This window comes from Colletotrichum acutatum (genome assembly GCF_030867785.1).
Source record: "Colletotrichum acutatum strain CBS 112980 chromosome Unknown BDZ83scaffold_83, whole genome shotgun sequence".
Lineage (NCBI taxonomy): Eukaryota > Fungi > Ascomycota > Sordariomycetes > Glomerellales > Glomerellaceae > Colletotrichum > Colletotrichum acutatum.
The window spans coordinates 80,587-103,219 of NW_026849077.1; the positions used below are offsets into that span (position 1 = coordinate 80,587).

The following is a 22,633-nucleotide window of genomic DNA, read 5'->3' on the forward strand; positions in this document are numbered from 1 at the left end:
TAGTTGAGCAAGTAATGAATGTCAAGAAACGGACCGTGAATTGCCCACCAAGGTGAATCAAGGATCAAAACATCTCATCCCACAAAACTCTTAAGCTTTCTGAACCCACAGATTGGCAAATTAACCGTTCGGGCTAGACACCTGACAAAACGACCGTCCAAAATCCAACGTCCAAGGAGATCCCGCTCATCCGGCCGTGACATCCAATGTGGAACCCACCCGTTGCCTCTTTGGGGTCGGGGATGCCCTCCCTCCGCGTCCCCGCATCAACAACCACGCTACCACCCGGCCTACCGGCCCACCATGATCCACTTTCATCTTGTCAAGTGTGCTTCTCAAGCTTTCTTCCCCTCCTTTGTTCAATGTTCAACAGTTTGCTCGTATGGTTCGGTTGTTTACCAGAGCGAACCGCGGACCTGGGTCCTGCGAGCTTGCCGTTTCTTCCCAGGTACGAGATGAATCTCCGCACGAACCACGGAGGGGAGGGGTCCCCTAGATACCGTCGATCCTTTTCCCGCCAATGACTGTAGGGAACTCCCTCAGGTTTAAACGAGTCTTTGAGAGCTCGTGGCTTCGGAAGCACCGCTCGACCAACTTCCCGGTTTGGACTGGGTTCACGGATGGAGGTTCCCACCAGAGACGCTGAAAGCGGGATGGGTTGATGTAGCAATCAAGGAAGAGGGAGGCAAATTCGTATCTACCTATATAAAGACGACCTGCCTTATCACCCGCCCTTGGGTCCTTGGCTGTGCTGTGTTGGTCTGTTCCCTCTGGAATCCCAATCCACAACAATGGCTCGCATCACGGCATCCGTCCTCGTCGCTGTTGGCCTGGCCCTCACCGCCAACGCGCAAGCTCCCGTTTGGGGACAGTGCGGCGGTACAGGATGGACGGGCTCGACTAGCTGCGCTTCTGGAGCGTATTGCTCCTCCCAGAATGCTTGGTACTGTAAGTAAACCATGGATTGGAAGAGGAAACGGATGTTGGATATCCAAAGTTGACTGGCGGTAGACCAATGTGTTCCTGGAACGGCGCCGGCTGTCTCTTCCACCAAAGCCACCAGCGTCCCGGCCTCAACTACCCGCGCCGTGACCACCACCTCCTCCGTCCGCTCCACCTCTTCATCCCGCGCCCCGACGTCAACGGCCACCTCCGTTCCGTCTCCTTCCGGGCCAAAGTACTTTATCACCTTGTAAGTCATACCGTATACATATTCCGAAGCAAAAGAAATGACGCTCACCAAGACAAATAGCGGAGACTCCTACTCCCAAACAGGTTTCAACATCAACTCCACAAAACCCAACCCCCAAAACCCCCTCGGCAACCCAGACCTGCCCGGCTGGACCGCCTCAGGCGGCCTCGACTGGGTCGGCTTCATGGTCACCCAGTTCAACGCCTCCCTGACCTACTCCTACAACCTAGCCTACGGCGGCGCCACCACGGATGCGAGCCTCATCGCGCCCTACGCCACCACGGTGCTCAGCTTCATCGACCAGGTGGCCGAGTTCTCGCGCAGCCTGGCGTCCAAGCCGAGCTGGGCGCCGTGGACGGCGGATAATACCCTCGTCGGCGTGTGGATGGGTGTTAATGATGTGGGAAACGCGTTTTGGCTTTCGAATCGGGAGGCATTGTTGGTTCAGGTTTTGGGACGGTATTTTGATCAGTTGCAAATTTTGTATGATGCTGGTGTGAGGAAGTTTGTGTTGCTTGGTGTTCCGCGTGAGTTTATCCTCGTTTCTCTGTCCGTTTCATTTGGAACAACTGCCAGAAGTTCGACGCTGGCTGGTCACCAAAAGCATCCCTCGCAGAGACCGCACATCAAACTGATAACATCATCTATACAGCAACCCAAAAGACCCCCCTCATGCTCGCCAACGGCGCCGACTCCAACGCCCAGCTCGCCGCTGCCATCAAGCAGTACAATGATCTCATCACCAGCAACCTCGCCGCCTTCAAGGCCAAGAACTCCGGCATCACGTCTTGGGTCGTCGATACCACGCCCGCGTTCGACAAGGCCATTAACAACCCGACCGCCTACGGCGCTCCCGACGCCACGTGCTACAATGCCGATGGTGTTAGTTGCTTGTGGTTCAACGACTACCACCCTGGCGTGCAGATTCAGAAGCTCGTGGCGCAAGCTGTTGCGGCTGCCGTTGGTGCACCGTGGTTTACTTGTGAGTTGCCCGATCCGAAGGCTTTTCGTGTTTGAGTTCTGACGAAAGTTGCAGCATGATTGGGCTTGGCTTTAGGTATCTAGCTGGCACAAAAATAAGTTGTCTAGATAGTCAATCTAAGCTGCACCAAAAGCGATGAAAACTGTCTTGATTTGTGACGCGTATTGAATACTCTAGCTAACATAGTGAGAGATCCATCTCAATTTGACAATATGATAAGGTATCTTTGTGCCCACCCCGCTACTCATAGTCCATCAAGGATCAAGACGACTTCACAAGATCATCGCTCACAAACACAACACGCGTCTTGCCCAGTCCTGCCTCGCTCCATCCCTTCTCAACATCCTTCATCGCAATCACCTTGACTTCCTTGCCCTTCAACCCAGAAGCCACACCAACCATTCCACCAAGCTCATTCGCGTACTCCCTCATGAGCCAGCTGCCCGGCCCAGCACCACGGAGGGCAACCCTCTTCCCTCGCAAGATGGCCCCAGGGAGAGAAATGTCCCCGTCGCCAGACACGGAGCCAATATGTACATACTGCACCTCTCTCTCCGACTTGGGCAGTGCCTTGAGCATTTCCACCACAGGATTGCCGTAGACGTAATCCAATATAACGTCCACCTCGCCCAGCTTCGACCAGTCCGTCTCCTCACCATTGAGTACGATGCGCTCGTCGATCGGAATCTCTTCCAAGGCAGCAGCATTTCTCGCGATACCAACAATGCGTCCCGCACCCTTAGCACGAGCAACGTCAACAGCCACCCGCCCGCTGGCACTCGTCACCCCCAAAATCGCGACAGAGAAGCCCTTCTGCTGTGGCGTCGCGCGCGCAGACAGCGCCATCCAGCTACTCATGACGGGATTCATGTAAGCAGCGACGACAGCAGCGTCCGCGCCCTCTGGAAGCGGTGATGCAGCGGCTCGCTCGACGTTGACGAATTCCGCAAAGGTGCCTGCCGCGAGGGCGGCGAAGAAGTAGCGCTGGCCGGTAGTCGGGTCCTCGCCTACGCCGTCTGCGCCGGGAAGGTGAGGGAGGGTGGAGGCGGTGTAGTGTTTTCCCGAGGCGCGTGAGAGGACGAGGCGGTGGACGCCTGTTGCGAGGACGCGAAGGCGAATTTGTGTTGGGGATGGTTCTGGGAGGTCCGGAACGGTTGTGTAGGTTGGGGGTGAGCCCCAGGTGTTGACGAGGGCTGCGTGCATTGTGTTTAGGCGTGATTGATGGGCTTGACCTCTGAGATGGTTTGTTGAAGATGATGAAAATGGAAATACGCTGCTCAAATAATGACTTGAAGGTTTAGGAAAGTTGAGACGATGTCTGGGACCGAGACAGTTATATACTGTTCGACAGTTGAACAAAGAAAGCCAGGCAAACATTGTGACCAGCCGCATCGTCTAACATTCCAGGACCGGTAAGTTATCTCGACATACATAGTCCTACTCAGGTATCCGTCTTACACACTTAGATATTTAGCGGCGGCGTCACTGCGAGACGCTGAGCATGCAGTCTTTTGCGTAGTAAGCAAGCCAAAACTACCCCTCGTCTCGCTCGCTGCGCCGCGCTCGGCATTAGAGAGTAAGCCGCGCGCGGCCGATGACCATGCCTTCCAGCCAACGGGTTCAGACTAACGAGTTCATCTCGCGTCTCGGTGGCAAAAAATGGCCTCAAGCTTTCTTTCCCGCGCGACAAGCTTTTGTGTAGGGCTGAATGGGCGGGCGGTACTGGCTTGACTGGTTGACTAGAGAAACACTAACCGGACTGCGTAAGCCGTGCGGAGCGGGTTGCAAAAAGTTGTGTGTCATTCGGAACGCCGGCACTGCAAGCGAAAAGTCCGTCGGCCTTCCGGAGGTCAATGGATCCTCCGGTCCGTACGGAACGCGAGTTTACCTGCACCCTCAACGGCATCAACTGACGTAGCCGGGCCACTGAAAACGCCTCTTCCTTCCACGGATTGCTTGCTTCTTATATGTTTTGAAGTATTTTTAGAAGCCTAATGCAAGGTAGCCGTAAGACTATGAAGGTTTTGAGTGATCTTTTCGCCATCTTGGAGGGCTTCAAGGCCCAAGTCATCCTCGAGTAGGGGCAATACTAAGTAGAGATCTTTTTTCTCGCAGCGCGGCCGGGCCCGAGACGCGGGCGTTGTTGACAACATAAGCGTAGATCTCGGTACTGTCTCACAGCCGACCGGGTGGCTCTGGGCTCCGTCTTTCCATCTCCATCACGCTGACTCTACCGACGTCCGAACGCTTCGGCCGAGCTCATGAAGATCTCATTGGCAATATCTATAGTGCCTGACACTTGAATGTGTGGCCTTTGTCGTCCTCCATGGGTCTATTCTGAGGCCAAATTGTTCGTCCCACATGGCGAACGGGTTATGGTACTAGCTCGGCCGTAGAGCGAAGAGGTCTCGGACCATCTCGTATAATAGAATTACATGTAACCTCTGTGCTCTCTTCAATTGCTGAGTTGAATCTTGAAGCTGGTCTTCTGGGCCAATGCTGTTGGTATACTCGCCAATAGGGCAGACCTTTCGGTCGCATCTAGGCCTGAAGGCGCAAGCAGGGCCCTTCTTAGAACATTGGTGGTTCAAGCAAAGTCTTACAGTCATTTTGGTATTATAAAGAAGATACCAGTTGGAAAAAATTGTAATTTTGAGATAGTTGGAGCTCATTGATTAAATCAAGTGACCCACATCCTATCAAGTTATTATCCAAGGTAGTATACCCATTCACTAGAGTTTGCTGCCTGATAGGCGCATCATCTTTATAGAAACACAAGAGGGATTAGCCCTCAATCATTTTTTTTTAACAAAATCTATTCATTCAATAGAATTTTTTGGGTCCATTCAGAGGTTAGAAACTTTTTATTGCGATGTCGCCGAAAGGACCCTTAAAAGAATTGCTTTCCTATCCTTACTTGGATGAGCCACTTTCAACTGGACCGTGAGCGATAGGAAATAGTTGGCTAGAAGACTTTTAAGCTTGTTTCTCGGAGATCTATAATAGAGTATAATTTATGAATAAGTTCTTCATGAATTGCCTGGAAATTTGTATAAACATAGCTGCAAATTGATGGTCATACATATCATGGGTGGCGAGACGGGGGTGGGGGGGGAATGTCATGAGGGCTAGTAGTTTGCAGTCAGTTGTAGAGTCACTACTAAAATCATGGCCATCTAAAGTACCTAAAGATAGCTAGTCAAGGTCCTTGTCATAACATGCGCTGAACTCGCCTATAATCTATCGTGATGACGACAAGTTCGATAACCCAGGTACCGGAATGTCTTATTCCACAACACACACCAGATGGCGTTCACGATTGTTTCACTCGCCTCGTATTATTGCGTTGCATTTGAGTCACTAGTCTCTCCGAGAATTCAGTACGCCCGTTATTTTTGGAAGAAATCTCCAGTTGATCCAATCCTAGAATTGGGACGACTTCAGGTGCGCATTGCGTAGCTGAGCCGTAGCGCTTGGGAAGCCTTAGCAAATTCCCTGCCTGTAGGACCGATCTCGGACTGAAAGTGGTCAGCGTACATGTACGTTCCGCATAGACCAAGCAGCATTCCGCCTTCGTGTAACATGGACCGCCAGCCAATGTCAGAGCTGTCTAGATTATTCTAGCGGTTGACATCGGCAATGCGTGCGCCTAGGCCCACTACGGTTTTTTCGTCTTTACACAAGTCCAATCTTGAAGAGAAGCCTTTTATGACAGGACAAAAGGGTCGCTAAACTCTTTGAGTCAGTGCTGCTGAAGTCAACATCTATCATCAGTCACATTGTGTGTCTTTCATTACCTAAAGATGCCAGATCCTCCACTCATAATGCAGAATCCTGCCATCCAAGATGTACCGATGTCGGTCATCCTTCGACAAGCGACAGGCCCAACCGATATGACTGCTGCCAGGAAATGCTTGGAAGCGTATACGCAATGGCTGGACGAAGATATCTCTTTCCAAAATTATACCCAAGAGCTCAGCGATCTGCCGGGGAAATATTCACTTCCATCCGGCGCACTACTTCTTGCCGTAGACTCGACAAGCGGAAACATCCTCGGGTGCATTGCGATGCGGCCTCTGCGTATCGAGCCAACTTATCTTCTAAACCGCCAACCCGACGCTCGATACTGCGAAATCAAACGACTTTTCGTTTACCCGGAAGCGAGAGGCAAGCAAGTGGCCAGACTTTTGATCCATGAGGTACTGCGGCGCGCGGAGGAGCAAGGTTACGACGAGGCTCTGCTCGACACCATGGCCAAGATGCAAGCTGCAGTTAGACTTTATGCTTCGGAGGGATTCCAAGAAACATCCCCTTATTACTACAACCCTCTCAATGGAGCCTTGTATATGTCTAAGAGGCTGTCTAAAGTCTAGAACAAGCGTATCTGCTCAGGTTATGGGTGTATTTAATAGATAAGATCATGCCAGAGCTGCATTGGTCATCGCTTAAATGACCAGAACCCTATCTTTAGAAGAATAGGGTACCTAATCGAAGCTCTTTTTTCCTGACTTTCTCCTAGGCAAAGCCAACGAGAGATCTGTCAATCGCGCCCTACAAGTGTCTTATAAGTTTCGTTTAAGGGCCCTAGTCCAACCACATCTTGCCTACACTAGGTACTGTACTGACCTACATGTCAGGGATCGGCATCACTACGTAGGCCAGATCCCTACGCTCGATTTTACGCCCTTCTGTCTCCTGCCTTTAATCAGTGCCGTTTAAAGTCTGTCATGAAATTAAAATATTCCAATCAGATGCTGTTGATTTGGTATGGGCTAAGTGTGTTGGGGGTGGGGGTTCAACGGAGAATCTGTGAGACTGGGTAAACCACAAAAAACGATAGGGCTGCAGCATGACGGCGATCATCGAGTCTTAGGAGCCTCGTATCCACCGAGCCAAGGTAATGTGATCGGCTTCTCCGTGTCAGTAATCTAAACTCTGCCGGGTTTTCGTTAAGAAAACCAAGTCTTGCAGACAGAAAAACAAAGCATTGCCGATTTCAGTTGCGAGAGCGTGATGCCGTGTCTGGACTCCTGGAGCCGTCCGTGTAGACAAGATGAAGGACAGGTCTTGCTAATCGCGTGCATCAGAAAGACGTTTTGTAGTAATTGTAGAGAACCTACCAGCTAGGCCGATGTGAGTCTTTGCGATATAAGCTAGCAGATTACGGTGATGCAAGTCGTCTCGAACACATCGCTGATCCAGGGAAAATAATGGCCGATATCACGCTTGTACTCCCCAAGCCATATCTCATTGTCCATCAGGGTCTCGTTCAAAGGATCATCACTATAAAACGCACTGTCTGCCCTGACCATGGCCGCGAAATTAGCTTCGGCTTGCACTTACTCATCGAACAGGATCAATCTGCCCCGGTATCTGAGGCCATCATTTTGCGGTACGTGCCTCTCAGATTGTTGGGCACGTGGTCTTTTATCACGTCAAGAGCAAGTTCTCGTGGAAGGCGTCTGTATGCACTATCGCTGTAAGAGCCCTGTGCCGAAGAGGCATGCGCCAGAGGACTTCATCCCATGAGCGAATATCCAGAATGGATGGAATGGTCTAATGGTATTCAAAACGGATCCCCCAACTTTACATCAGCGTCGACACTAAAAGTGTGGCTTTACTCAGGATGGGCTTCGACGTCGAGAAGTTTCTCCAGTCAAGATGACTCATTCTGGATGAGGGGAAATACAGGAACCCGGTCGACTTATTCTCTACCGTGTCTCGTCTCCTGTATCTGGCGGCTGTGGAATCCGAGACTTGACCGGCTCAGCAGATTTGCACACGGGAGCTAGATAGAAGGACTCGGTCGATGTGGTGCTGTCTTAAGGTCTCAACCATAATGAACCTATTTCACGAACACCTGTGTCCAAATGTACCTCCAGCGGTGTCTCTAGCATCGAGATTGTGCACGCCTTTCTTTGCGGGGCTTCGCAATAGGGGCATCTACGCGGACGATTGGTAAATGAAATGCTTGAGAAAAGTTCGACAAGCGCCTGGATGTGAAGAGCGATGTGCTTTCGACCTGGTCGAGGACATGACGGGCCTCGCCCTGTATCTCGTGAGCTTGCCAGTAGCATCGGAGGGCTTCATGCATTCTGACGAATCTTCGAAGTCGGTTCTCCAATGGACAATTTTCAAATAGGCCCTCTCCTGAGTCTAGAGATGAAGATTACTGAATATGGTGTGCCGTGATCCCAATTCCTTTTTTGGCATGCGCTGAATCGTCTAGGGTGAGAATATCCCGAAGACAGGATGAACGGGACTTGAGAATGACTGAGAGTCCGCCGGAGTTGATGTCGATGATTGAGGCTTGGAATACTGCCGATATTTGCTTCCGGCGGGAGGGTTGCAATGGTCGATTCTATTGCACACCATCGTATTAACAAATTAGGTATCCCGAGCTTTAGGTTCCATGTTCAGTTGTGACAGGTCTTGTGATTGTCATCTCGTTTGGTTCATATCGGCGTCCTCGCCGGTTCGGCGAGCGCACCGGGAGCCCCTTTTCGCAAAACCCAAACTCACGATCCGGATCACACATATACACGAGAACGAGTCAATCTAGCTAAGTTCCCAAATGTCTCGATCTGTGTCCGTCCGGAGTAATCACCTCTTGATCGGCCAAGACTTCATACGAGTCACGACAGCCGAAAACGGCAGACTATTCATCGGCCCGGAGACATCGCAACCCAATCTCCTCAACAAGCGTCACCAGACCTATCAGGTCGATGAGGGACCGAACTCAACCATTTCGTTTCACCAGGAATAAAGTCGAATGTAAAAGCGGCATATGCACAATGGCATTTACATAGTCCAACTTATATCGCATGCACGTTTGAGAGCTTAGGCTGTGAGAGCTACCCAACCCTTGACCCGATCTTCAGACAGAGATGGAACATGTCAAACAGCATAGCCTCCACGGGATAGGAGATTTCCATCTTGTGCCCATCATTCTAGAGACCCCGTATTGCTCTTGCAATCAGACACAGGCGATTCGCCTCAATGATGGGTCTTTCAATCTCGCCGTCCCCAGCTTTCTGATTCACGTCTCCTCTTCAGCCCAAAGACGTTGGGCATCACTACTCCATTTTCAAGCCTCGGGCCCCATCTATCTGGCTGTGGATTTGAGAGATCTTCAGGGACTTTGAGCTACACCAAAGTCTTAGCAAGCGGAGACGTGTTGCCCGCATGTTGTGGACTTGCTCTAGTGGTGAAGATACCGCCTATCATTGCTGAATCTGCCTCGAATGGAGCTGCGACCCGAACGTACGGCAGCGTGGGTCGATCCTTCAGCCGAGGGATACGGTGGAGAGATCTTGCAAGAGAAAATTGAGTGCCGGTTGACTGCCGTGGATCACAAAGGCGGTGGTGCGCGAATGCTTCAATCGTAAGAAATGGCCGAGGAGACTTAGAGTAACCCGAGAAGTTGTGCCGTGCCGGGGCGGCTGCATACTTCAGCAATCTAGAACGGGAAGACATTTCCTTTGGGGCGACCTTAAGCACACCCTCGATAATACCTGAGGACCGATAGTGGTATATTATGGCATGTTAGAAGTGAAGCAAGGTCTCGTCGCTGCATCACCGGTCAACACCGCAAAGTCTAGGCCAGAGGACGGTAGGATTCGTACTCCTACCTTACCCACCCCTCAAGCCCCTGTCATTCTTCAGCAAGCTGCAGTCTGCATCGCCTAGGTACCGACAGGATCGAAACGACGATCTCGGTGCAATGCACCCGGTCAAAACCAATCAACCTTGATGCGTCGGTTCATATGATCCCGATGGATATTCGTGCATAGCCAAGTTCACCAATCAACGGAGACAGCGGCGAGGCACACATCGGAGAGGTCCGCCTCTCTCGCAGGTTCGGTACGAGGACAGCGTTTCAGCGGCCTGTTCAAGGGTGTGTGAATGATGTATCCTGCCGGCAGAATGGCACATCTGGGGCAATATTCCCGCCGGGCGGTGTCATTAATGATCACAGAGTCACACACGCTCCCTCTTTCTAGATAGCTCTCCCCACAGTGGCAGACCAGACGGATGCGGACGGCAGCGGGCGGTGGGACGAACCGTTCAGGCGAACCAGCGTGCCGGCGCGAAAGCGAGAGATGGGAAAGTAATCAACCCACATACATGGTTTCTTTTTTTCCCGGCTGGGCTTGCTGTGCAATGACTCAGTTGACGGCAATTCGGTCGAGCCACAAAGCCGTCTCTTCTATCGCACTGCGCTGTGGGATGATGTACGGATGCTCGTACTCTGTACAGTCGCAAGCTCGCCGCTTATTTGCTTCCGAGCACACGGTCTTTTGAACGGAGGACGTCGGGATGGGTCCGAACGAGGAACGGACGAAATTCCCGGGTCAGCTCCATGAAAAGAACATAGACTCTGACGATCCAGACCAGCTGGCGTAACGACACGAAGAGGCTGACCAGGGGAAAATACTTGTTTCTAGCGCTCGTGGAGTCTGGACTGCATCTCCCGCATTCCTCGGTCATCCGTGGCACACGTTCTTTCGAACAGCACTGCATATTCCGAGGCCAGCGGGTCAAGGGGTGACTGATGTGTTGACGCACATCCACATCGCGATCGGCCACGTCAATCTCCATTGCAGTCACGCCCCCATCATCGCTCGACCTCTTGCCCCCTCAGCAAAAGAACAAGATGAAAACAATGTCGCGCCTCAATCATTTCACGTTACGGAGTACAGCGACCGGACAGGAATGGGGCCCGGCTATGATGTTTGATGAGAGCCCCCCTCCCATTCCAACCCCAGGGCAAAAAAGAGCCCATATCGGAAATAGAGCCTGCAATTCTTTTACGAATCAGATTCCGGAACCATGCCATTGGGAACCCCCGAGACAGCCAGGCGGATCACGCGTTGATTGGCCTAGCGGCTCGGAGCACTGGGATAGAATGGTACTGGCGTCAGCCACATATGCCAGCCGAGCCAGGCTGCTGGGACTTTTTGCTGCCCTGGATATAGCTGCCGGGGCGGCAGGCGAGATTTGACCCTGCCGTGGAGTTTCTATGAGGGGGCAATGAATGGGTATTCTGTAGGGAAGAGATGACGAATGGCGCTGATTCCCTGCTCACTTCCGAGTCTTGACCCAGATGACGGACGCCATCGCCGGCTGCCAGCTGAGGGAGGAAGCGAGAGAGAAAAGAAAACTCTGCACCAGAAGGACGGAACCGCCGGTCGTGATCCACGGCGCTACTCATCAAGCGAAATCCACGCTCAGGCAGGGCCCCAGAGGCAGAGAGAATGGGCACACCGTCACACACGCAACCCATTGAAAATAGTAGCATGATGGTGTATCTGTACGGGTACGCCCTCCGACCGCCAAAGTGAGCAGAACGAATGATCGGCTGCTTCGAGTCCCAACCCGGAGTTGACCGCTGGATCAGCACCGAGCTATCGAAAAGAAAAGGAGGAGGCCACCGGTGAGGCCATCGCAGAGCGCGGTATGAGGTGAAAGTGCCTCCCTGCGTGCCAGTGGGAGCATGTTTCAAAATCATCAAAAAGTTTGGTTCGATACTTTGATAGCAGCGTCGGCTATTTTGGACTATCCCGTCCTGTCCATTGTGCAGCACGCAGTAGTGCGATGCCGGCAGGATTTCTGCATCACAGGATGGGTTTGATTATGATTTGGGACAGCACTTTGCTACCCACGCTACCCTAACACATCAGTAACGTAAGGTAACCGGGTCTTTCGTGTCTTTGGTTCTTCAACCCGCTCCTCCCACGCGCTAGAAGCGAGCTAGAAACCTCTGCCTGGGATGTCAACTTCTTCAGAAGGTCAGGACAAGGGCCTCCCCTCGCCTGACTCGTCCAGCGGTCAATCTCACAGCCTGCGTCTTCGACAGGGTCACGCTCGTGACAATCTTTAGCGGGCCACAAACCCTGGACGCAGCTTGACCGGTGTGGAGTAGGGCCTTCATCGAGTCCTCTTGGTGGTCAAGAGGATTTGCAAGACGCCCGCACCACTGGTCCCCTCGAAAGTTTAAACTGCCAGGGGCCGGGGATAGGCCCAAGGGCCTGCGATCTTCACTCGGCCGTTGAATGCTTAGTAGTCTTGTACTCTGGAAGGCTTCTTGAATTTCACCGGTTGGCTCGGACATATGGAAAAGAACGGTTTCCTCGCATACTAGCTTACTGAAGTCATCACACAATACATCGGGTTCTAGGCGTCTGCGGTTCACCGGTCATACGTATCGGTCGTAGCTTGAAGGTTCCAACATTCGATCTCATCATCGGGCGAAGACTGGAAGCAATTCATCCGACATGCCGAGAGAACAGCTGACTTTCTTCCGCCTCACCTCCTCTGTTGAGACCGGCGCCTACTGATTGCAAGATAGAGAAGCGAGGTTGGGGGTACAGATATGTCATATTATCAAAGCGCTGACGTGCAGCAGAGATGAGTTCGCGGGCATCGTCATGTCATTGAAGCACAGAGTTCATGCTCAGGTCAAAGCGAGAGACGCACCCGGGCCACACTGAGACCTACGTCTCACGTGAAGCACTGCCCATTGTCGATCCTGATAGAAAACTCTTGGTGTGGATTTGGCGCTTAGAGAAATGTCGGATCCGCTCGGAGAAGACAAATGTCGGAGAAACGCAGCGCAGCGGGTATGTCGAGCCGCGACTCTCTGTTATTCATCTTGGAGTACATCTCCAGCCAAGACCGAAACACCAAAGTATCGTCGTTCCCGAGAAAGCAACGCAGGCGGAAAACCGCGGGCCCCGACCCGGATCGCAGCATCGAGCTCTTGTCGACACTTGGCAGACATGGCTCTTTTGCTCTCGGGGCAGGCAAACTGACGTCGTGCTGTCGTCTTCTTTGCAGCATCGGCGAGATCGCCGAAAAAGTCAAAAAGCATAATGAGGTTAACTTGCTGCGGGCTCAAGCTTTGCGAGGGGGGACGGGTGAGGGTGAAAGGGAAGGGGGAGGTTTGGATCGTTGGAGATTTCCATTGCAGCATTTGGCAGGCAGCGCACGGTCGATCCGGTCCAGGATGGAACATGGGCAAAATAGTCACCTAATATTGCTTCCCCTCCCAAATTGTTATCCCGTACGGATGGATACCTTCAGCAGAGCCGGCATCAACCGGTGACAGGTATGATGAGTCAAGTGCATCACTCTCCCGCAAATCCATCAAGAGTCGAGACTCGAGACTTCTCGAGACGAACCCGAAGGGCCAAGCGATAATTAGGTTGCGGTGGGATGTAAAGAGAACGACTGGTCATCCCCCCTTTGCCTTCATTCAACTTGTTGACCGGTGGTGGGTCAGACGTCAAACTATCTTCATCGGTCTGGCGAAAGGGAACGCCCATCACGTTCTCAACGGGTTTGAACGGGCGAGCTCCTTGCTAAACACGAGGCGCTACCATCCATCCGCGATACTACCGGTGACGGGGCCGGGCGGCAAGCGGCCGGGGCTGACGGAAAGGGCTGCGCCGGTTGATTAGTAGTGGAAGGGGAGAAACCGTCGACCGCTGGCTCCCCCGTTGAATCGAATGACATTTTCCACGTGGTGAAAGGATAGCCCCGTCGGGAAAACGCCAGCTTGCGGAGGCTGCGGAGCGAAGATGGCAGACACAAAGACAAGGCGAATTTGAAACGTCCCCGAGAATGGGACAATAGTCAACCCGTCTGGGAACGCCTAGCGGGAGTCCCATGTCCGCAGTGGAGAGAGCCACATAGAGCCACTTCATCAGCTGGAAGTTCTCTGATACGGGCATGAAGTGGGTGGACGACGCCACGCGAACAGCTGCAGGTTGCGAGTTGTGACTACTTACTGCTAGCTCTCAAAAGACCCTAGATGGGGTAAACGGAGACGAAAATATGGATACGATATTAAGCCAAAGAAAACAGCACACATTTACTAGGAAGGTGTCGTCAGTGCAGTCACATAAAAGAGGCGGTGACCTTATCAATCTCGTCGGAAATGATGGCCTCTGCATCGGAAGATTCAGGTTCTTGTCACTAGCGTCGGCACCTTGAGAGGTAGCTGGAGCTTGGGAAAAGACAAGGCTCGTGCAGTTATGTACGGATACTGTCTTCCAGTGCTGGTCAGGGCGAGTAATATGGTACGAAATGGCATTGGGATGCGCCTCTCCGTCGTTTCGCCTTGACAAACAGATTCTGAATGATCTCCGCAAGACAGGGGCTGGGCCACGTGCAGACCGATGGGCTGTGTCCCAGACTCTCGCCCATCGATCTGGTTGAAGAAATGAAATAAATGAAAACATGAGAGAAAAGTGACCTGACTTGACATGGCCTGGCACGCCACACGCCCTCGAGTCTTGGACTTGTGGACTGCCGAGGCATAATATGGATGGGGATGTACTTATGCCCCCCCCCCCCAGGCCCTGCCAGAACTGCGGACGCACAAAGACATGCATAAGTTTGAACCCCGGTATATGCCCATTGCATGCGATGGTGCGAGATCCAGAGACTGGGTGGTCTGGGCAGATACTTTCGAGTTACCGTGCTTCTTGTTACATTTTGCGGAATATTTTTTTGACCTCAGCCAAGCCAAGAACAACGTCTGTTTTGCAACTGAAATCTTTAAATGAACTTCTCTCTCTCTCTCATCTCATCGTGGTGAAAGTGAGGCAACTAGCTTGAATGTCTGCCCCAGAGTCACTAAGTCGTTCTCGGAAAGCGTTCAGCTGTCACACTGCAGCCATGATGCCCGTTCCAGAGAGGACTGGACTCTATGGATAGACTCCAGAGTCTCATTAGACGTGGGAAAACGCTGCCTTGACTCGAGTAGCGCATTACACCACCTCCGGCACCTATCCGTACGGATTCCGCCAGGGGATTTGTCTGAACTGCCCGTTGCTCGACACCGACTGTCGAACCGTTCTTGTCAGTACCGTTCGTGCGTGAAGCCAAGCCCTGCGTCGGCATCGCGCGGCTGCGCCAGCATTGCGTTCCGCATCTACCCTTGCTGTGCTGCATCGCTTTCTCTTTCTCTGTCAGAAATGCCTCCTTCGTTCACGTCCTCGACGCGAGTGCGGGGAGTTGTCTTGTCAAATGTACAATGTACCGAGCTCTAGGGCCATGCACAAGAGTACCGTACCCTTAACCTTGGGCTCTCGTCATTGCCCCTGTCCGACTCTGTAGCATCGAAGCTCCTAAGGCCCCAGCCCAGGTGACGAGAATAAGATCAGGGAAGCTGCATTGTTGCCCCCCTCAGTTGCATTTCAATCTGGCTTTCGTCTCTGAGTGAACGAGTTCTTGCCCTCCTCTGCACCCCTTGATCGTCTCGATTCTCAGCTCTACTACGTTCAGTGACGACTCACACCCAGACCCCTTGCACAAGGGGGAGGGTCCCCGGTGGATGTCCCAGCGGTTTCTGGGCCTTGATCATTGATGGCACGCAGCGAGAAGCGCACGTTCTCTTGCTTCCATAATCCCTGCCGGGAGCTCAAAAGTCATGTGTCCGGGGACCCATTTCTGATTCGTAATTGGTGAAGAGAGACGTGGTCAAGGAGACGACAGAGAAAGAGAGTATCCGCACTCCGTAGAGAGGCAACAGCCAGCCCATCGCAAGGCAAGGCACCTTGTCGAGAGAGAGAAGAGCTATGAAGACGCACTAGCGTGCAACATCCCCGTCCAAATCTCCCAACATGGTTAGTTGCTCACAGTGAGAAAACTCTCTTTTCTCTGCCCTCCTGCTTCTGGTATGGCTTGGTGTTTAGCGTCAGCTCCTCGGTGGTGGCCAAGGATCACCAACCGTCCAAAGTACACTACCTACACACGTCCAGCAGCTCAACAGCTGTCTTCTGGCTCACTGGTCCTCCACTGCCCCCCAGTCCGTCCCCCGTTTTGCGTGGCCCTCCTCCTCAAATCTTGCGACGTCGTCGAATAGAAGCTCGAGGAGGGCAACGTAGTTTTAGGGGACGAGCCGGTGCCTGTTTCGCTACCTCTAGGAGTCTTGCCGTCCGTGAAGAAGGATCACCCCTGGCGCCGACTAGTCTCGAGTGCCAATTTTGGGCAAAACTGCCCTATGGCAAGCCATGTACGTCTGGTGTGTAAAGCCAACTCAAGCGTCGTGATGGTTTGTTTGGCTACCCGTGGTGCCCGGCCGGCCACCAGTAGAATAGTACGGGTCCATCTAGTGGGTTTTCCGTCCCCTTTTCCTTTTCCCACAAACCATGACGCTGAGAGCATCAATGGCTGGCGACATGGAGGCGATGATTGCATAGCAGCACGTACGCACACCGGCGCGGAAGGGTGACGTTTAGCCACCAAACCAAACGAGACCAGGCCGAGCAACCGATGAGAAAACGGAGCCACAAGAGTCGAGGAAACAGGGATAGTTACGTAGGGACTGCGCGCCGCCGGTCTGGTAGGTATGCGTACCTGGGAGGATGGGAAGTTGCCCATGTCTCGCCGTGTAGGTTCCTTGTGTGGGCTTTGGGCCAGTTCTACCCCATACGTGTGACCGACGAACAGACAGACAACATATCCAGTGCTGTGCAGCGGCAGCGTGTGCAACTCGAACTGTGTGTCCATGTATGTATCCATACGGATACACTATTCCTACGAGGAGGAGGAGGGGAGACTCGGGCACCACACTCCCCTCAGGACGGCCCAAAAACCTACGCACACCCCCTCGGACCGGACCTGAGCCTGAAGGGATTGTGCCCCAAATGGCGACGAGCAAGAGCCTGAACACTGCGCGCACCCTTTCTTTTCGGCCTACCGCATCATTTGTCTCTTTCTGCCCGATCCGTCCGTCCATTCTCTTCTCTCACTCACTCACAAGCCACCTAGGTCCATGGCACCAAGGTCCAGTAGCCCACGTCCTGGGTTTCCTAACCTTTCTGGAGCCTGGCAAGCCAGAGAGCAAGGGCCAAGGGGGCAATCATAATTCTGGGACCTTGATGCTTGCTCATCTGCCCGTCAGTCTGGTCTGCCTTTTGGCCCCCCCCGCCGGCTCTGGCTCTCTGGCTTGCTAGGACTCAGGCACATCAGTGGCTCCGTGTTTGTGTCTCTTCCTCCTCTCACTTGTCTCTGCTGGCGGACTCGCCCTCTTCCTTCTCCCTCAGTCTCTGGTCTGGCCCTCCCACTCACCCCCCCTCATCCCGTTTACCTTACATATACCTACGACGTAGCGGTACTTGTATGGCCCTGACCTTGCATGACATTCTTTGCGTGGGTTCCCTGAGCGTTGCCCACTGACTCCATCCATCAAAGTCTCCAAGCACCGGGCCATCTATATACAGAACCTCCAAGCACCTCTCTCACACACTCTTCACACTCCTCGCCTTGCTCCCCATCCGAATCCACACTCTTGACAACACCTCGCCCCGACCTTTAAATACAAACGCGCCCACCCTTTTCTCAACTTTGACGAAGGCTTCACCGTATTTCCAGCTCTATATCGATTTTTTCCCACCGGAACTTCTCCCTCCTTGTTGTTTTCGTCTACTACCAACTCTTGAACCTTTCTCACCAAAGCCCGTATCTGCTGGCCACCACACCCCCTGACTGTACGACTCGGATCCCCGCCGCCACTGGTTTACACCGTACTCAACCCATTTCGACTAATACCCGCCGCCTGGGTTTTTTTCCTGTCCCTTCGGATCTACCTCCGGTCACCACGTTCCACGCAAAACACAACACTCAGAACCAGCAGCCATGTGCAACTACACTCAAGTACGTCTCGGCCAACAAACAACGCATTTTCTCGACGATGGATATTTTCTGTTCACGCCAGGACTTTGGATTGACATTTTGGTGCTTCACAGAGAGAATTCCACTGCGGCCACGTCCGCTGGATCGTCTCGCGGTGGTGCCCAGTCTACACTCGCACACAACGACGCTGCCCCCCGTGCGTGACACATTTCGAGTATAGGTACGTCCGCTCTCGTTTCTTTTTCCCTACACCATGCGCCCTCTTGCAGATCTTTACGGTTCAAACCGAGTCATTCTTGCTCACCCTTCCTCTCTGACTCTGCTCTTGGACAATTTACTGACGTGCGTCAAAAACAGGGGCGATGAAGTTTGTGGTATGTTCTCTTCTCTCTCCACGGCAACGCCGTCCACCATCCTTTCATTGCTCTTGGAGTCGATCATCCCCCATTCATCCACGCCGGGCAGGGGTGCGTGCTTCTGCTGTGTCTGTCTGCTGCCATGGAAATGGGATTGTGTCTCCAACTCCACTCAATCTCCAAGCACCTGGAGTTGGGACTGGCATGGGGCCGATGGGCAGGAAATTTGGCCCGCTCAATGTCCCTGTTCCCCGCCTCTCAGCCAGAGATAGCAGAGCAAGCCAAAGCATCGATCACAGACACAGCAGCAGCAGCATCAACCCTTCTCCCGCGTGGTGGTTGATGCGGTTATTCTCTCAGCTTTCTTTTCCCTTCTGCCTTGACTACCCTGCACTCCCATTCTAGACTTTGGAGCTAACATGTGTCTCATCGTAGGCGAATGCAAGCCTTCAGCACCGATCGTGTGGGAGAGCATGATCAGACGCAATAACACGCCAGTCGGATTATAAGGCTATCGTCGAAACCAAACCGACGAGACCCTTTCCATCATTCCCTTTATCCACCACTTTTTTAGACAACATTCCGATCCAGAAGGCCCACGCCCGGGGTGCAGATCCGTTCTGCGGCACGTCCTGTCTTCTATCACATCTCACATTCTCCCTCGACCGCTTTGGCTCTGTCCCTCCAGCCTCTTGGGACAAAGTACAACACCAAAAGAGATGGGATGAGAGAAGGGTTGTGCAAGACAATTTCGTCAAAATTTTCGCCTGTACCGATTTTTCACCTTCAACAACTTTTGATACTGGGCAACCTCGAGGAAGCGTCGCGTCACACAGCCACACAACCAACACGCCAAGCATGGCTCAGTCAAAGGGAGCGGCGGCCTGCTTCGAAAGACGACAATTACACGGTACCGGTGTATTTGGCTCCGGGTCCATCACCCACCTTGGCTTGGACACATCGACAATGCTGCATCGCGCTAAGGCAGCCTTCCGCGACATTTTGTCCATATGGACGGGCCCTTTACCAAGAAACTACGCCGTCTCCAATTTGAATTCTCATCTGCATGGGTTCGACAGGACCGATGGACGGATGATGGCTGCATACACGCAGTAAGAGGGGACCGGATGAGGGGGTCTCGACCACACCGATCCCACATGATGAGCCAAGCAACACATTTGCATGGCTCACGTTGTAAGAGGAGGAATATTTTATCATCATTGCAAGAGGGCAGGGACGAGGGAGATTCTTTCGGAAAAAAAGAAAACACAGCAAGGTGCAAACCTGCATCTCACTCACGGCGTTTGCGAATTCGAGCATTGCGGACAGGAAGTTACGGCGCTGATACGGAAACGAGCATTTCAACAATTTCTTTTGTTTTTTTGAGTGGTAGGAGGAAGAACACCAACAGGCGGGAAATCAACACAGAGGAACAAACCGCCATACACACACACACACACAGACAGCAACAGCAACTTTGTGTGGGCACGAGGATCAGCAGCACGCGGAGAGAGTGCGGAACCATGGGTTATTTGGGCGGGAGGGTCCGCAAGGGTGGGAAGCAAAAGAAGAGACGGCGTCGCGGACTATTCAACTTTATTCGGGCGCCTACCCCGACCACGGCACCGGGCTAGCGGCGGCTCTCCCCGGTCAAGCAAGACGAGACGAGACCGTCTACCCTCCATCACGGCACCTCTCGCTCAGTCTTTCCTCTGTCTGTTCATGGTCGGTCAGGTCGTGCATTAGCCGACGTGGCCCGCGTTTGTCTCGGCTCTCGACTTTTATCACCTCCACACCTACACTCTCACTCATTCACCCACTCACTCACGCACACGCGTTGCGATAAACAGCACTCAACGGTGTTTAACCGCAGACACTTGGCAGCATTTTCATCCCGCGATGGTTTCATTATGTTTTTGATTTCGGCGTATTTCTGTTTGCAAAGCAAGGGAAAGTGAATTGGAGTTTGGGATAAGGCACCAGCATGTTCTTCATCGTTTGTCCTGCTACCAAATGGCGGACTGGGTAACGGGAGTTTGCATACATCTTTTTTAGTTACTTTGCTCATGGCCTCTTAAAATTCCCTCCACCCATCACCATCTCGGATGGTGGTGTAAAGGGAAGAGAGCGCAAACAATTTTCCTGTACTCACATACCCACCAATACCTCGTCACACATTTTCACCAAACAGATGGATGCACTTTGGCAGCACAGCACAAACGGCGCAGTAGCGCTGACAACAGAAAAAAGAGAATTGAGAAAACTTAGATACCTACCTAACCTTACTTGCGTGTTCACTCCTCATTAAACCTTTGCCTCTTTCAGCGAAAGCTCGTGTCTCTCGTGTTCATGTGCCCCGAATGCTCCCCAAAGCGCGACTTCGTACCTCGCAGAATGTGGGTTTCCGTGATACTTTTCGAGGGATTACACGCTACGGAAGAAAGCGCGGGAAAAGGTTCAAAGTGCGTGCAGTAGCCGACATTCTGCAGCGTTCAACTGCCTTGCACACTTACCCTCGCAAGTACACACACGTACATCCACACCAGACGCCATTCATCTAGCTCACCCAGTAACTCTCCATGGCCCTCCCTCTTTGAAATCCATCTTCGAAAATGGAATGACACGGCCAAACACGCCCGGGCCAAACAGAAACTAGAGCAAAACAGGATCTCCATATACCAAGCAACGCTGACTGGGCAAATTTCACCGCTTTGGTACACGCAACGAGGGCTACATGGTTCGTGAAATAAAGGGTGCTAATTATGAGGGGATGGTTGAGAAGTGGGACTGGACTAATAGGTACTTTCATGGGCCATTAACCACTCATTACAAGGCGAGACACGACAGGGCTTGACAGGGAAGAGTGGAGAGGGTCTTCTGTTAGCTCGACCACTACGAAGTACACACACGTCACAGGGTTGGTGCTTGATGTGCTTAGTGCTGTAACGTGTGGGAGGGACCGGAGAGAGGAGCGAGGGTGTGTGTGAGTGAGTGACTGACTGACTGAGAGTGTGTGTCTGTCCGTCTACATGTGTGTGCAAGGGGAGGGGAGGCATGTATGCGCGAGGAGGATTGACCGGTGAAGCTGCACTGCAGTGGCCTGCCGTCCTCTCGTTGGTCGTTGTGTTACGAGATATGCCGGGTAAAGCGTGAGAGAGGCAGACCGAGCTTATGGAAAATGGGACCGGTGGGAAATGAGATAAGTGATAGGGGAAACAGGATAGCGAGGTGGTGATGTCGGGCAATTTTGGGTTCTGCTGCGCTGTCCGGGATTTGCGTTTGACCGCGAGCAAACGGTTCGAATTTGGGTTGCTAAGAAACAAGCGGCGGGCAGTTTTCGTTTGAGCGGGTGGTGATGGGATCAATGGCACACACACACACACACACACACACACTAGGTACACCACGCAAACGAGACAGGACGCTGACGGCCGTCAGCCATCCCTTTGCGGCCCGATGCCGCCCACTCTGGGCTGACCTATATGACAGACTAGACATCCTCGGTGAGCGATCAGGTGTAGAACGAGTGGGAGTGCAAGGGTCCCGGACGAAGGAGCGACTCCCACGGCATCAGACGGGGTTGTTGGCGTGGGGTGAGAGAACGTTTCGTGGGACCCCTCAGATTTGTCGATACTGTCACAGGAAAAGAAGCCATCCCCTCCCCGTCTATAGATACCGAATCCAGGTTGGCTCGTGGCACGTATTTGGGCATCTTGGGTCCCGCAAGCCACCACGCTTTTCTCGAGCAGTAGCGTGGTGGCTGTCCTGGGTGGTTTGGAACTTGGAACAGCACGACCTGCCCAACGTGGGAGAACGTGGGAGCAAGAAGGGAGTGGGAGGGGGGTGGGGGCTAGTGGCAGTTAGTATGCACGACGGGATATACCAGATGGTCATCTGAAGACGTTTCGAAGTGCCTCCCGCGCGCTTGCCCCCGTCAACGACATTGATGATTGATGAAGGGTGTGAGGTGAGGTTTTGCGTCGTGGGGTGTAAGTGGGCATTGGTGATTCCGCGCCATAGGCCAAGTTGGGCACACAGGGCCATGGAACAATGGGCTCCCTCACATTCTAGTGAATGCTTTTGCTGGCAATTGGGATGCCGTGCATCGCATCGCAGCTCAGCTGATGAGAGAATAGGGGTCGGGCACTGCCCAGCGCAACTGTACAGGAGAGCAGAAGCATTACAGATACGATGGTGATATATCTCGTTACACGTCATGTACGGATACATTTTGATGATGCGCTGCGACGCAGATGCGAGACCCCATCAGGCACGGCAGGCCTCTCATTGGCGTACCTGTTGGGTGCTGTGCGACACTGTATGTTGTCTCTGGTGCTCTCGTCAGGTTGTCTTATCAGCCGCGGGGCGTTTGGTGCAGGGCTTGCGAACATGTCTTGGGCGTCGACATGGCACATCAGTTATTCGAGGTACATATGAGGCGCGCGTGTCTGTGTGGGA

General features: G+C 52.9%; 3 protein-coding genes across 3 annotated transcripts; 2 read left to right on the top strand and 1 right to left on the bottom strand.

Annotated features, from left to right (window-relative positions):
- Positions 1–347: 347 nt before the first annotated feature.
- Positions 348–2,209, top strand: BDZ83DRAFT_794522 (fungal cellulose binding domain-containing protein; the record flags this gene model as incomplete). The annotated part of the gene is made up of 4 exons (XM_060515817.1): positions 348–948; positions 1,012–1,192; positions 1,253–1,719; positions 1,845–2,209. Exons 1-4 carry the CDS (start codon positions 792–794, stop codon positions 2,207–2,209), a joined length of 1,170 nt encoding a protein of 389 aa, XP_060362263.1. The 5' UTR covers positions 348–791.
- A 226-nt stretch (positions 2,210–2,435) lies between these two features.
- BDZ83DRAFT_654132 (quinone oxidoreductase) lies at positions 2,436–3,377 on the bottom strand (the record flags this gene model as incomplete). Its single annotated transcript, XM_060510697.1, has 1 exon — positions 2,436–3,377. The coding sequence occupies one exon, from the start codon at positions 3,375–3,377 to the stop codon at positions 2,436–2,438; it is 942 nt and encodes a 313-aa protein (XP_060362264.1).
- A 2,467-nt stretch (positions 3,378–5,844) lies between these two features.
- BDZ83DRAFT_629848 (acyl-CoA N-acyltransferase) lies at positions 5,845–6,682 on the top strand. The gene has a single exon (XM_060508784.1). The coding sequence runs from the start codon at positions 5,978–5,980 to the stop codon at positions 6,545–6,547; it is 570 nt and encodes a 189-aa protein (XP_060362265.1). The 5' UTR covers positions 5,845–5,977; the 3' UTR covers positions 6,548–6,682.
- The last annotated feature ends 15,951 nt before the right edge of the window (positions 6,683–22,633 follow it).